Here is a 16670-nt window from a genome sequence, read left to right on the forward strand (position 1 = left end):
TCCATTCACCTCCGCTATGAATACATTGTTACATTTTATTCTCATACAAGATAAGCAATATTCAACACCTTATAATTAAAGCTTACTGGCGTGTAACTACTAACTTCTGGAATCTGAGATCCGAGTTTGACTGCTCAATTTACATGAGCAATGACGCCGCCCAACAATTACACAATCCTACCTTGTAACAGTGAAAAAGCGAGAGATATAAGCAACTAAAATATCTTTGGTTTCTGTTCTTGTCGAGCTTAAAATATGGACATCCTATGCGGAAGATGGCTTTTTCGGTATTTTCGGGCTCAAATTACCTCATTAATGAGAAGTTGTTCTCTTTCACTTTCGAAGCTTTATTTATGAACAGCCATATTGATAGTCGATTTATATTTGGCCCGGCGAATACAAGGACCTACAAACTTGGACAAAATAAAGGGAAAAATTAGCCCCCCATCCTCCCCTCTAAATCAATCAGTACGAATTCGCGTACAAAGCAAAACGTGCCATGTTCAATCACTGGAAAAAAAAAAGGGGGGGGGGGGGGGGAGAAAGGCTGGTTGTCCAAGATTGTAGCTATCGATATGTTTGTTGAGACTCGCAATGCGTGCCAAACAAAACCCCCCCAAAAGTAGACACTGAAAATGCCGCTCAATTTGATCATTATAGCCATTTTTTTAACGCGATAGCCGTTTGTACAGAGACCGGCGTAAATGAGGCCTGCAGTATATGGAGTAAAAGATTCTTGACACAAGGGCAGGGCCGTCCCTCATGTTGTTATTATGATTTATCTCATGACGATCTTATAGTCCGGTCTTTCTCTATATACCTACATTTGTTGGTAGATATTTCACAAAATAACTCACCTCAAGCCTGGATTGGTTGTTTGTACAGATTCCTTTTCCGAAGTTGCATGTAAGATCTAAGGCGTATCATTCACAGAAGCATTGTGTTGGTTGCGGCAATTGTTGCAAATATCGTATTTGGTCAAAAAGAAAGTCAAATTACTCAAGGAAAGTTCTAGAACTGACTTCGGACTTATTCCTCGTGTTCGGGCTACTGCGCTACGCAGTCTAAGAGGCGTGTGTGAAAGTACCTCATGAACATTCTTATCGGGGGATTTTGCAGTACAATTTCGTTTTAATACGCAATTTTTTTGTGGGGGGGGGGGGGAGGGTGGTCTTAACCCCCCAAAGACGATAAAATTGTACAATTTTTATTATAATCACAGAGAACTTCGCGTAATCGAGAGGGAGCACTTATTCGAGGATTTATGGCATTTTAGTGGACTGCCTGTCAACTAGCTTGGAGTAGTTTTAAAATTACACTTACACAAAAACAACACAGCAACAATATACTTTACCGATCCTCCTTAATGCATGTGGGATTTGATTCTCCTTCACTAGGAGGAGAGCTCGTGTTGAATTTTCAGTAATAATGACTTTAAAATAATTACAGAAACAATGAGGCATTACACTAGAAGTATCATCTACAACAAAAAGTGCAAGTTAGAAGCTTTATAGCATTTGCGGCCAAGGGCCTGGAGTGAAACTCTCAGAGCAAGCTCTACCTATGACCAGAGTCCGCCGGGGTTGCAACCGGAACGCACACTGCACGAAAAAAAACGCCTTTGCGCAAATCAAATGTGTGGTCAAAGTCTGTCAAAGGCCGCCTTTGATTACCTTTGATTCGAATCACAAGTGACAAAGGCCGCATTTGAATCACACGCGTCAAAGGTGGAGTCAAATTTGATTCGAATCAAAGATATTTGTAAATATATCACATATTTGATCCACCTTTGTAGCGCGTCAAAGGCGGAGTCAAAGTTGTTTGATTTCAATTTGACGCGCGTCAAAGGTAGGGGTTAAATTCATTTGAACTCACATTCGATTCGAGTCAAAGGTATATCCATAGGCGTCACATATTTGACGTATTTTTGATGCGCATCAAATGTGTTGTCAAAAATGTTATTATATTTGACCTCATCTTTGATACGAATCAACAAAAGAGCAAATCCAATTTTTTGTGCAGTGGCATCGCGACGGACGGATAGACGGATTCTCCTTCCCTCGCTTCCTATAAAATCTTTTCTTTTCTGTACAGTTTTTTCCTTCCGACTTTCATGCACAAGATCCTATCAATTCATTTTGAGCAACATATTGATAATGCCCAGCTTTTGAAAATTAATAAATCACATGTTTTACAAAAGCGAATTCAAGTTTTTCTCATTACTACATGGAATTTTTTTTTTCGAACTGTAATAAAATAACAACTTGCACTTCAACAGATAAATGGCTCAAACAACTTCTAGTCGACCTATCATTTTTTTCGTGGTTCAGAAGTTTATATTATCTATGTATTGAGGAAGGCACTTTACGTAGAGGGATGTACAGGCATCCTCCTTCTAGTTGACTTGTAAATTTCAGTGTTTTGTGATTTCAGATGGCAGTATGCCAAACTCAGCGACATATTTTATTTCTTAAAGGACCTTCAAGCTATGAATAGCAACTGAATGGCGTCAGCAAAGCAGGGAAATGTAATACTGAACGAAAAAATTAGTAATGAAAATAGGTTTCTTAAAACCTAAATACTGTTTAGCAGACAGACTAATTTGCATTAAAATTCCCCGCAAAGTATCTAAAAATCGGGACAGAATAATTCACAAATTTTAGGCATTTTAAAACTATTAAAACCGTTTATGCTTTTTATTTTGTGTGCTTTTCGGTGTAGTTAATTTAGAATGGTGAAATTTAGCGATTAAAAATGTTTTGATTCGTAACTGAATGGAATCATTTTAGAGAAAATCAGGAAGTAAACTGAGAGGGTTAAAAGACCATTACCTATTATGACCTTCTGCAGTGCAGGAGTTATGTCGTTAAAATGCCATATCCGGCAAAACAAAACTTTCTTCATCAAATCATTCTGTACGTTGGTCGTAGATCAGGGAAAAATAAGATGGTCTTGTTAGCATTGTCCTTTTAGTAGCCATTTATCAAATAAAAAGGCAATCAAGAAATAACCCAGAGTGTGACACAACGTTGATTTAAAAAAAAGTCAAGTGTTGTCGATTTCAATGCAGGTCATGTCACAGTGTGTGCTCATCCATTTAAAGCTGAAGTATTTCTTCAAGTTTTTTATACTAAAAACGTGTACAAATTTTTTAAAAGCACTTTTCAAAAAAATTGAAAATTGCCAGTAGAAAACAGCGAGAAGAAAGATTACTTTTACATAGGACTAAGTTTCCCACACAACGCAATTAGCATATTCAATGTTTACATTTTTTTTACATAGCATTCAGAGATCAGGACTAAATAATTCATCAGGGTTTTAGGCATTTTTAAACGGGTAAAACCGTTTTTGCTTTTATATTTGTGTGCTTTTTGGTGGAGTGAATTTAGAATGGTGAAATTTAGCGATTAAGAATGTTTTGATTTACAACAATTCGAATTTGGTCAACAACCTCATTTGCATAATGCGGGTTTTCACATTCGAAAAAGCACCAAAAGTACGAAGTCGCTGTAGTCAAGGAAGCTAAAAAGTGCCACGTATTTTTATATTTCTATGCTTCCTAACATCTGTTTAGCAAAGTTCAGTTGGAATTTAGTCAGGGTCGGTCTGGACTTGTGAAATAAATGCCGGCAAAGACAGGGTACCTTCACCGGTTTTCAGAAAGCGTTCTAATGAGGATTAATAATATTAATTTTTGTGACCCTAAAAATTAAAACAAATCAAAATAGACATGCATTTCATACCTTTGAAGGAACACTTGACTTAGGAATTATAATGAATTTTTGTGGCGTTTCGTGGTTTTCAAGCAGCGAGCTCTTCAATTTTATGCAACTTCCTACTTTCGCTACGCTCAAATTTAGGTCCTCGAACGCTCTGACTGTTGTAGCCTGTAAAAAATATATTTTAACGTATTTCCGAAAACTAAAGTCATTTCATTTACTTATGACCCAAGATGATTTAGTGGGCAAAGTTTGAGGGCAAACTTTTTTTCTACCCGAAACGCAGTGGACCGTTCTTAGGGAAAGTGCCACTTAACAGTTGTACAGTGGAACCCCGCCTTACGACCACCTCGTTAATAGGACCACCTCGTTATTATGACCACTTTTTTGTGCCCCGAATGAATTGAAAGTCCAGTCATTTCCTTAGTTTTACAACCTCGTTAATCCGACCACCCCGTTATTGCAACTGCATTTTCGCGGCCCGAGGGTGGTCGTATTAACGGGGTTCCACTGTACTGAAGTTAGCCAGTGAAGACTTCGTATTCTTGTTTCAAGAATTTTCTTGGGTTTCTCCATACCCGAAAACCAACATATCTAAAGTCCCTTCTGTCAAATATCCGAGGGCCACAGATTTGTAAATCAATGACTCTCTCTCTTTTTATCTTTCTGCAAACAAAGTCGTTAATCGCTCGAAGAAAGATATTAAAGAAATTCTTAACATATTTATGTTATAAATGTGACTGAACCTTTTTGTTTCGTTTTGATTTCTGTTGTCTCTTTGTGATGCTCTAATGATGCTTATTTCTTGACAGCATCCACGTGTCCAAGCAGCTTGTTTGGTAATTGCTGGTTTCTTGCCGTCATCATCGCTGCCAGCTTTCAGGTGAGAAAGTCATTTTACCAGTCGATCAGTCAGTCAGTCAGTCAGTTAGTCTTCGCCCTATATCCCACTTGGGAGACTGTTCACAGGCTACCTTTGAGAGAACCAGAAGCTGGAAAATTAGGCTTTGCCCAAACCCGGTAGGGAGAACTGCCAATGCGGTGATCTCCTCCAAGCAACAGTTGTGGAATTTATGTCTTCTGCTCTTCCCGCTGGGCTAAAGATCCGAGCTAATTCCATGCTGGGCAAGGACATTAAGTACTTTCAGAAGACATTCGTCGAAAATGCTATGGTCCGCTGTCTTGAACACTACATTTGAATGTGGCTGGCAAGTAGTTGACAGACATTGCTTCCATTCGCACCAACCAGAGCTCCGCGTTTGTGGGCGAACGCGTTCTGCGTAATTCTGGGGTTTGCCTGCAAGCGTTTCCTTTTTCTTCTTCCCCCCCCCCCCCCCCCCCGAAAAACACATAAACAGAAACGCTTCCTGCGCAGGCTTGTTTTGAAATTGCTTTATGAGCATAGTCGTAGTTACAGTTTGGTACCTATGTTTAATAGCTCAAGTTTGCTATAATCACGTTAACGCCAAACCATGACAAAAGGAAGCAAATATATAGGCAGTGAAACGATAGAAAAATATACAATAGTCCTATAGGACTTTTTTTCCATTTTACCTTTTGACTTGACAATGACGTAAAGTAGCGTCGAAACGTCATCGATTTTTACAGCTTGTAACAACGTTTTGCGGCGTTTAATTTTGTCATCCAAATGTCGTCTCATAAGTTGCAAGTTACTCTCAAAAGTCGCGAAGTTTTGCCTTCAACAATTCAGTACGAAATTAGGGTACCTTACAGTGCGACGCGCCTTACCGTTGCCATCCAACAAACTTTTTTTTTTACAAGTTAGCCATAAAATACAGAACGGCATGTTTTCAATAATTCGTTGTTGCGTCACTTGCCTGTTGGACTTTGCAATTAGGCGTGACCGTTAATCAAATTCACAGATCCTGATTGACTAACTTGTGAAAAAAGTTTGTTAGGTGGCCACGGTAAGACGCGTCTCACTGTAATTATTTTACGAATTTCCAGTAAAGATACTGTGTAAATGTATTTTCAGTGCCAAATGCCTGTGGTCTCTATCCTCGATGCCTGTCACAGCACTCAGCACTGAGTATGGTCCGTTGTTGAACTGTCTGTGCGCCTGGGATAGAGCAACAGAGGTGCTGGAGATTATTGACGAGTGGATCGTGGACGGAATGAGTGGAACAACGAGAGATGCAAGAATGGTAATATATTTAGCATATCGAGTTCGTTGATGCCAGATCATCACCATCATCGTTGAGTGTCCCTTTCTTTAACCTTAAAGGGGCAGTGTCAGCTATTTTTTTGTGTCACGCCAAAAAACATAAAACAAAACAAAAACCAACATTTTCCAAATTCCAATTCGACCTGGAAACAGTGGAGAGAAGAGCCACCCCGTGGATTCCACTGAAGTTCTTATTTAGTTTTTTTTTTTATTTATTTTATTTTATTTTTATTTGAATCGATGGAATCGTCAAAATAATGGTTCAGTTTTGTTACCAATAAACCTACTAGTGCACAGAAACTAATATTAGTTATGTTTCGCTGCTGATGGCTTGGATGGAAATGGTTACAACTTTAACAAATTTGCCCATTTTTTCAAGTTCTTCCTGTGTATTGTATAAAAGTCGCTGAACTAAACCTGATTATATTTTGTTCTTTCTCAGAGAAATCCTCCAATATTTTCTTTCTGGTGCTCTAGTAGCAATTTCGTGTTAGGAAAAAGGTTCTTTGTCAAAAATTTAACAGTTTTGACAAAAATAAAACACGATAAATACAAAATAGTGCGGCGTATGTCCAGCATGAACAAACTTTCAATAACTTGTACATTCGTTTCTTGAAGGCGGAAAAGCTAGATGAACCAGTGAAATGTTTTGGAAGGGAATTCCAAGTTTTAGGACCTAGATAAAAAAGTGTAAACAGTTTGAGATTAATTCGATAGGCATGTGGTCTATAACTACTTGCCGTTCTAGTGTCATCATTATGTACTTGTCTACTAGTTACAAACAAATTGAGAAACGTCGGAGGCAATAACTGGTTATGATAGCAAAACATAAATTTAGCGACGTGAAAAGTGTTTACTTGAAAAATATCTAATACACCTAGTCGAGAAAAGAAGAGAACGGAATGAGCTCGATAGTCTAGAGTTGGTCATAGCTCGCACAGCACGCTTCTGTAAGTAATATAGAGTGTTTTCACATGACGTCACGGCGGCCATGTTGGTGTCCCAAAACAAAGAGATGGCGGCCATGTTGGTGTTCAAACTAAACCTCTGGGAATTGAACTCTATTTTTATGCAAATACTTTCTTTTGTTTCAGTAAATATAAACAATAATATTATATGGCCGGTAGTCACGTGAATGAAAACACTCTATATATCCTATTTTAGTTAAAAACATATGTAGACGACTCGGCTATGTTACATTATCTAATGTAAGGATATGTTAATGTGTGATACAACGATAATTTCGTTTTAGAAGATAAATAGAAACGAATAAGATGAAAGTTGATTTTTAAAGGTGGCAAGAATTTCTCCATCTAGCGAGAATGTAGTGTCGTGAAATGAGGTTGTGAACTTTCTTGTCGTTTGCTGCGCTGACTCTAAGTTCTAGTGCAAAGGAAATAACACACATTTTGTTGGATCCCAGGTGGAAAAACCAAGACCAAGGAAGAAATCAGTGACCTTTCAACTACCCTCAGAGAATAAGCACGTATTGGCCTTGGAGTTCCTTTCTTGGCTTATGGTAAGGTTAAAATTGTTTTATTTAAAGCCTCAAGAGCAGTCCTGGAGGCTTTTTTTTAATCAACTGTATTTTGTTTTATTCAAAGCGTTTACAACATTTCTTAAATACAGTCGAAGCTCTCGTAAGCGACCACCTCGGGAACTAGAAAAAGTGGTCGTAACTAGAGCTGGTCGCTTGCACTCTTGTAAGCGACCAAAAGCTAACACAATAGAAACTGGTCACTTACCAGAGCTTTTAGCATAAACCTTTCTATCTCGGTCTCAGGGTAACAGTCTTGATCCAGCCGTAAATCATCTTGAATTTTAGATTATCTACGAACATTATTAGGAAGTGCCATATTACTGTAACGAGAGCTTAAAAACAAAGAAAAAGACCAGTTGGTAATTTCCAAAACTGGTCGCGGTCGCTTATGGGAGCGGTCGCTTACGAGAGCTTTTGATTACAGAGTTTTAAGTGACAATTCATACGGGGTTTCACAATGGTGGTCATAACTAGAGCTGGTCGCTTACGAGAGTGGTCGCAAGGAGAGCTTCGACTGTACTTACATTACATACATTACATACAAAAACATTACACTGCGATTACGATTACAATACATCGCGACTCGCAGACCACGCAGTCTTACCTCGTTATTACAACCACTTTAAGTTCCCCGAACGAATTGAAAGTTCAGTCATTAACTTAGGTTTTCAACCTCGTTAATCCGACCACCCCGTTTGTTGTTGGTGGAGGAGGACTTAATTAAAATCTGGCATTCAGGGAAACTGTTTATTTAGGAGCAAACCGCGTGCGCCATCTTTGACCCGCCTCGATCTGATGTAACTTTTTGGGTTTGCTGTCCGTTTAGTGTATTAATGAGCGTTACCTCTCGTTTTTTTTTTTTTTTATATCAGGGTGAGCCCACCTGCCGTACAGCAGTGCAGGATCGTTCTGAGAAGTTGCGACAAATTGCTGACAATTTGAGGCTGATAATGGTAAGATGGCGATAACTGCATTAACTGATTGCAGGGGCTGATTATTAGGGAGTTTAAGAAGCTACTTTGGCGACGGCAACGACAACGTGACAAAATGAGAAAAACAAAGGCCCCGCACGTGCGTTGTAAATTTTGGTACATTTCTTCGCCGTACTTGGCCAAACAACGACATGAAATTTCCAAATTCAGGGTTTTGTGGAGAAGGTGAGCGCATGACGGTAAATTTTTCATTCCCCGTCTCAACTTGAACGCAGTTCTCACCTGTTCTGTTTCTGGATAGTTCGGCCACATTGTACAAGTTGACCGAATTGCAATAATTGTAAAGCAGTAAAAGTAACGCAAACTAATATTTTCAAGCGACCTTTTCGTTGCCGTTGCCGTCGTGGTTTCTTTAAGTCCCTATTGAGGCTCCTTGAGACGGCAGCCTTATAAAAGCCTTCGTAACTGGCGGTTTTGTTGGGGATTGGCGCTCCCCCTTGGGCCACCAATCCCCAACAAAACCGCAAGCTACATTGGCTAACCTTATAGCTTCAAGGCTAACTGGAGCTTTCACAGGATAACGTCCAAATAAAATTACTGTTTAGTTATCTCAGCGTGGTGGGGCTGTTTCTAAAAACCTCTATTTGAAGTTCTTATCCTTGTTTACTTTCAGTCGATAGACTAAAAAATTTTTGCAGTCACACCAAAACTTCTAAGTTTAATATAAATTGGTGTATTTTAAATTGCATGCTGTTATTTTAGCTTGGTGGTAACAAGTGGCTCACATTCAAGACACGTTTAATCATTAGCTTCTCAGCTGATAGACTGAGAACTTGGTGACTTTTCTCTTCATCCAATCCCATTGGGAGCAGTTGACCTGAAATCATGTGACAAATGCACTTGAATTCATTGGATGATAAATCACCATAAATTGTCAAAAATTTAAGGTCGTTTTGAAGTCCCCCCCCCCTACATTTTTTAAAAAGCTTTGCAGAAAGATGCGTCTTATCATGCTGATCACAATTCAGTAGTAAAACATAGGGCCAACGCGCTCATTTAAAGCTCAAATTAGGGCTGTTTAGAACAGTTCAAAAACTTATTAATAATTCATAAGCCCATTGGCCTATCAAATGGTTGATAATAGATCACGTGCAGTGACTTTATATCGATAAACCTCCTCCTTATTAGTATGCGGTGTTTTATATAAACAATAGCCTCCATTTGGCGCGAAAATATGCTCAGATATTTGTCCGCGGACATTATCTGTTCCGAGAAGCGAACAGTTTTCCGAGAGCGAAGCTCGAGGAAAACTGTGAGCTTCGAGGAGCAGATAATGTCCAAGGACAAATATCTGAGCATATTTTTAAAGTCAAATGGAGGCTGTTGTGGTTATTATCATTCAAATATTTTTCACAACATGTAACAAGAGCTTGAGTATTTGAACATTTCGTTTAAGAACAGTTTACCGTCAAAAACGTTTAGAGCGTATGTTGTTTTCTGATACTGCTTTATCGACCAGCAGGTTTATCTCTTCTTCTGTCACAAAAGCAAACCGTTTCTCCATCTTGACATTAATTTTAACAAACTTGACGCGCTTTGAAGTTTTTGAAATTGGGGAATATCACTTAGAAAATATCATCGGATATTCCGGTCACGTGAGGCGTTTAGACCAATCACGCGAGCGAAAATATTTGATGGATTATAACAGCTGATATCTTTTTGTCAGCTGACACTCCCAACTAGTGTGCGGTGTTTTTTTCGTATGCTAATGTCCACATTCACAAAAGCATAATTGTTGTGTGGTTTTAAACCCGATAAAACACTCCTGCTCGTTTTTTAACCATTACGTAATACTGTTGTTTTGGTAACCTGTTAGGTAAAAAAAAAAAAAGATCATAAGAGCTTTACCAATGTTTAGGTATTTGTTTGATACCACTATTGTAGTATTGACTGATAATTAGTGGTAGTAGTGATCCACAAATGATAACCGAGAGTGAAAAATATGAAATTCTTACATTTGTGCTGTGGATGAAAGAATAAATAAGTGAATGACCTTCGCAGGTATCTATGCAACTTAAGCAGTTGCAAAGAGAAAGACTGAAAAAAAATTCAGGCTTGAACGGGATTCGAACCCATAACCTCTGCGATGCCGGTGCAGTGCTCTACCTACTGAGCTACCAAGCCAACTGGGAGCTGGTCATATTATGAATTCGTAATATGACCGGTAGAAGTGATGAGATGAAAGCGAAATATACCTTATTATTGGAAATTAACGCGAATTTTGCAAATTTGCGTTAATTTTTGTTAACATTAATTTTCCGCGTCATTAATTACATGGCGCGTTAATTTCCGCGATCTTAATTACCATTATCTTCGCCCCAAAGTCTCGATACATTGAGAAAGGAAACAGCATTGTTTTATCAGGGTGAGGATCCGCCGGTATTATGGACACTGTGAAGAACGCTCGAAGTGGTCAAAGGCCTTGATTTAACTCCTACGTTTAGGAACAATTTCACGAACATTGTTCGCGTTTCGGTTCTTTACACTTGGGGATAAAACAATTTTTTCCTGTTGTCTCAACAAATTCTGTTTCTTTGTGTAAGTCGCGTAATTTCCCTCATTTTGAAATTTGAGCACCTCTTTCGCGTGAATTTCCTTTATTAGGAAGTAATTTTTTCCTTCAATTCGCGTTAATTTAAGTCGCTTTAATTTCAAATACCTTAATTAACACGAACGTTAATTTCCTATAATTATAAACTTTATAAATTTGAACTGTGGGTGATAGAATGAGTAAGTGAATTAAAGCGCTGGAAACTGTTTTAAGCTTACTTTAGTTACTGCGCATACGTTCTGCGCATCTTGAGATACTCGGGTTTCCTATAGGTGGTGCCTACTAATACAGGTTTTAGTTTTGCGCGGTACAAAACTATTCGGAGAAAGCAGAACTTAGCAAGTGCTCTTGGTATCCAAAAATAAAATTTGGGGTAACCATGCATTTTTCAGAGATAATAAAGCCTCAATTTGGATCTGAGGTCTGCTTTCCCCGCATAGTCATAAACTGCGCAAAAATACTAACTTCCTTATTAGTAGGCACCGTCCTTTAAATAGATTTATCATTTTGATCTTAGGCAACCATTGAATCACGTCTTTCGTCGAGTGAGTCAGTCCCTGAGAGTTTGTCCAACTGTGATGAAGAGTTGTTGCAGAAGTCATTTCAGGTGTACTGCTTGACAGAGATCCACTTACATCACATGGTAAGATTGGCGACCTGCCATGTCACACTTTCAAGATTTCATTTGAAGACGAATCAGTTAAAACCACCCCGTACCGCGTGATAAATTTCAATTCAATCCAATCTTTATATACATTAAAAAACTACAAGATAAACTATCAATATAAAAATGTATCAATATATAAAAATCCTAGACTGCGTTTTCCTCAGATCACGCGCGCAAAGCGACGATAAAATTATGCAAATTAGAAAAGTGAACGAGGAGGGATTGGGGAGGGATTGCTCGCTCTAAGAGAAATATGTCATCTTTCTTCCGTTTACTGAGCTTGAAATTTACTATCTTACTTTTAATTTTTTAGCAAGTGTTATTTTTATCTGCAATAGCGTTGCGTATGCCGGATTAATTACTCTTAACATGGCTTGCAGAAAAATGCTATCCTCTATCAGTATATACCACACAAGTGAATAGTGCCTTTCGCGCGCGCTGATTGGCTAGCTCGGAGGCGATTAGCCAAATACTATTCACCTCCGAGCAACCGAAGAGAAACAAGATGGCTTCCCGTGTCGCCACAGCCACTAGCTGTTACAGAAAAATACAAAAATGGCAACAAAGTTTAGATTGACGGCATTAAATGGTAACTTATTTAATCTTTCCAACCTCGTGTTCTAAGGCGAAACATGAAACTACAATACCTTGTTTTCAAAAACTGCCGAGCACTATAATTACAATATAAACAATGAAACATCTATGTATGTACGAAAGCCGAGGAGGGACTTCCGACTTCCAACTTCCGACTTCTGACTTCCGACTTCTGACTTCCGACTTCTGACTTCCGACTTCCAACTTCGGACTTCGGACTTCTGACTTCGGACTTCGGACTTCGGACTTCGGACTTCCAACTTCCGACTTCTGACTTCCGACTTCTGACTTCCGACTTCTGACTTCCGACTTCCAACTTCGGACTTCGGACTTCTGACTTCTGACTTCGGACTTCGGACTTCCGACTTCCAACTTTTTTTTTTTTTAATTTTTTAATTTTTTATTTTTTATTTCTTATTTTGTTTTAAATAAACTCTAGTGAAGTAACAAACGATAAAATGTTTTTGCGCGTTTTTAGTTTGTTTTGTAGTGCCGACATTCTTTCGCCGAAATTAAGGTTATCGGGGTAACGTTTGTTGCGTACTCTCTGTTTGAATAGAGTGATGTTTTCTTCAAATTTTGTTTTTGAAGAGTTTTTTCTGAGAAGTCTTAAGGCTTCGCCTTTGGTAAAGCCTTTCCTGACGCCTGGAGGGTGGCAGGAAGAAAAATGCGTGTACTGGAACGTTTCTGACGGTTTGAAGTTCGTGCGCACGTCAAGTTTTGATTCTTTTTTTACTCTTTCGCCCGTGTATACACATGTGTCAAGGAAAGTGATTTCAATATCTGAAATTTCAGCCGTGAATTTTATGGTCGCATGATAGTCGTTGGCTAGCTCTATAAAAGTTTGGATTTCATTTTTGCTTACGTTACATAGAGAGAAGACATCATCGATGTATCTCTTCCATGTAAGCGGTTTTGTAGCACTACGGCCAATTATTTCTGTTTTGATCTCCGCCATGAAAATATTGGCAAAGGATACTGCCATCTTTGTACCCATTGCGGTCCCGTATCTTTGGAGGTAGTTTTTTCTATTAAAGATTTAACGTTAAGATTTACAGTCAACCCAGGTCACGCGTGAACGATATTTTTGAAATTTGAACGGAGTTTTGAACCAACGAGATTTCATTCGCACGTCGGGCATTACAAAGAGAAATTCGAATGTTCATTTCATTCTTAGAAATACTTTTCACGCGTGACCTGGATTGACTGTAACGTTAAATCCGTGAGCCCCAAGATTAAACATTGCGCATTTTCAGCGTCACGCAGTTTTTCCGTCATATCCTGCACGTAATGCTTTTTGGGTGTTTTTTCGCTGTTCACACCCTTGTTGGAACGTGATTTGTACTACAATGATTAGGTATAAAATATGTTCCCTCACTGTCTTTTTCTAACTCCCTGACGAAATCTGTGTTATCAGACGAAACCGGTAGTAGATAATAAAAAAGTTGACAAGATCTGTTGCTGTGTGCTGCTCACTAGAGACTATTTAAAAAAAAAAATAAAAAATAAAAAAAAAAGTTGGAAGTCGGAAGTCGGAAGTCGGAAGTTGGAAGTCGGAAGTCGGAAGTCAGAAGTCGGAAGTCCCTCCTCGGCTTTCGTAATGTATGTTTTGTAGCATGGTTTCAAAATCAAGACAGATTTCACACAACAATTGAAGAAATGACACCTTAGCAACTTAATAAGTGCTTCGAAAAGTTTTAATTGTTCGCAAGAATTTAAGCGAGACGGAACTTTCTTCAACAAGAAATTGCTTACCGCGCGGGGCGCGAGATTTTAAAATTTCCCACCATTTGTCGGTATACTGTCAAAAATAAAGGAATGTTTTGGCCCGCTAGTTATTCAGTTTGTGTGGTATATACTAAAACAATTATTCACCTCAGTGTCGGTGAAAGTGTATATCCACCACTATTCACCTCCACTTCGGTGAATAATTGTTAAAAATACACCGTGCAGATGTTTGCTTGCAGACATGTGTGTATAATTCGTCTGTAGAATGTCCTACCCAAGCATTTTCCTACAGTGTAAAAATGTTCAAGCAATGTACAAGAACTTCGACGTTGCATTTTACGGCCAAATGTCGGGAGCACTTAAAAATGTGAATTTCGTTATTGCTTTTTAATATTCACTTTTTCCGTTCTGTAGTTTATCAGTTTGATATTTTGCCGGTAAAATTTTTTAGTTTATAATTGCTAAGTTCTGCTGTTATAATTTTAACAAAAATGTAATTGACAAGGAATTCATGTCTTTTTTCCACAACGCTCACTATTATTCATGTAATACTTTCATCGTCTCCTCAAGAAGAGCGAAAAAGCCTTTTGAAACGTCTCCTCTAAACAGCTGGTTTTGTTTTTTTGTTCGTTCGGAAATGTTGTTCTCTTTCCGCTTTATTGACCACTAATGTAATGTTCAATAATTAAATGATCCAGACCGCTTTCTCTTTTTCACAAGTTTTGGTTGTAGATCTAGGGTTTGGAAATAAATTAATTTATATTTACATTTCGGACGCCGGATATAGATAGCTGAATTAGCAAACAAACCGATTGTTTATGTTAAAGGCCCACCTTCACCCAAGAGTCATTGTGGTCGTTTGTTTTTGTTTTGAAATGCTCTATTGTCCAAACGCGTGATCTTATTGGCTGTACGAACTCAAGCGGTTCATGCAGGTTTCCTCTACGACTCGTGCTGGAGGGAAAGACTATTCGTGATCGCTTATTGCTTTCTCACTCGACTCCCACTCAAAAAAATAGGGGGGTTTTCATATATGAAAACTGTTCCTCGGCGCGCAATAAATCTTGGGTGAATGTGGGCCTTTAAACACAAACCTAATTACGGGAATATCAGTGAGAATTTACACGGATTCGTTCGCTTTGCAATACTCAGTACATCATGTCTGGCTTTGAATTTTGTTCGCTTGACATTTTTATTACTACTTTAGTAATATTTTAAGATGCACGTAAGTGCTACGTTTGTAAATTACTTATGTCCTCTACTGACCACGTCGCCTCGTCTGTTCTTTTGCTCGACAAAGCCGTGTGTGAAAATTGGCTGGTCAAAATTTCACTTCTGCAAATTGTGCGTTATTTCGTGAATCACATACCTTGTTGTTGACCAATAAGGTAACGTTGAGCAACACAAATAAATAAGATATGAAACTATCTCGGGCCAGAAATATCAACCTTGCCATGTTGTGAGAGTTGTACGGGCTTATCGACCTCACGTTTATAAGAGCCAGTATGGTATAGCAATTAAAAAAAATTTGGGAACAGCCAGGGAGCCCCAAGATAGACTCGTTTTACAGAAAGCTCTATCTATTTATTTCAGTACATTTAATTTGAATATAGAAGTTACGTAGTCCCGTAACATGACATGATAAATATTGTACAAACAGTGAATAAGTGTTCACATTACACTATATACAAGACTTATTCACCAGTTTTCTCGACATGGACAATTTCTTCGGCTGGAAGATGACTGAATCACAGTAAAACCGGTTCTTGGTTGGCTACAGTCATTGCTGTTGAGAAAGATTCAGAGGATATTGGCTGAACTTGAGGACGATGGCGCGGTATTGCTTGCATTTCTATCGCTGGTGGATTGTTCTCAGGCTGACGTAAATGCAAGATCTCAAGAAAAGCGTGGCGTAGCTTCTTAATTCGCCAATAGTAAATAGCTGGGTTAAAAAGAGAATTTAACAAAGTGAAAGACAAAGATCAACTCCACATTATGTTCACAACTGATGGAATAATGTCATCTATATAGTGCGTGACTTCAGCGATTATTATTAAAGGTAAATAGGATAATACCAGAGCACCCAGGATGAATGTCACGGTGTAGGCTGCCTTGTTAGCTTTCTTCAGTCTTTTAGCTTCTTCAAGAGGAAGCTGTTCGGTTTCAAGGCGTTTTTGCTGACGCTTTGTTTCTGAGTAAATATATCGGTAAGTATAAACTATAAAAACTATGCAAACTGAAATGATCAAACAGAGTATTGCATCGTTGACCCTAACGTAAGCAAAATAATTATTATTTTCGATTTCACTGTCAATTACAGCAAAGACAATAAGGTCAGCTATTATAAGTGCTGTAAATCCCCACGCTAAAACTACGCAAACTGTTATTCGTTGTGTTGTAACAATGTACTGGTATCTCAAGGCGTGTCTGGTGGCAATATATCGATCCACGCAGGCTAAAACGAGATGAAACAACAAGGCAAAGAAAGCTCCTGCAAGAGGTATATAGCATACCTTTTCCGATGTGCAAAATGGCCCTTCGCCGTGGAATCGCTCAATGTTTAGAGCGATGAACAAAGGTTGTGCAACCAGGCCAGTTATCAAGTCCGTGCTCGCAAGGCACGCTAGCAGTACATTGGAGTTGGATCGCAGTTGTCGTTTTGCTGCCACGGAAAAAATTATTCCTGCGTTCAGC

The 16670-nt window shown here is 38.7% G+C and overlaps 1 protein-coding gene across 4 annotated transcripts in view; it reads left to right on the plus strand.

Annotated features, from left to right (window-relative positions):
* Positions 1 to 16670, plus strand: part of LOC146453949 (condensin-2 complex subunit G2-like) — a 55256-nt gene that overhangs the window by 23948 nt on the left and 14638 nt on the right. For all 4 annotated transcript variants that reach the window (XM_085096013.1, XM_085096015.1, XM_085096014.1 and 1 more), the window contains exons 20-24: positions 4532 to 4602; positions 5716 to 5884; positions 7328 to 7423; positions 8317 to 8397; positions 11505 to 11630. In XM_085096013.1, coding sequence (XP_084952139.1) covers positions 4532 to 4602; positions 5716 to 5884; positions 7328 to 7423; positions 8317 to 8397; positions 11505 to 11630 — 543 coding nt within the window. The remainder of the gene's footprint in view (positions 1 to 4531; positions 4603 to 5715; positions 5885 to 7327; positions 7424 to 8316; positions 8398 to 11504; positions 11631 to 16670) is intronic.

Source organism: Pavona decussata, unplaced genomic scaffold, assembly GCF_977016875.1.
Source record: "Pavona decussata unplaced genomic scaffold, jaPavDecu1.1 SCAFFOLD_321, whole genome shotgun sequence".
Classification (NCBI taxonomy): domain Eukaryota; kingdom Metazoa; phylum Cnidaria; class Anthozoa; order Scleractinia; family Agariciidae; genus Pavona; species Pavona decussata.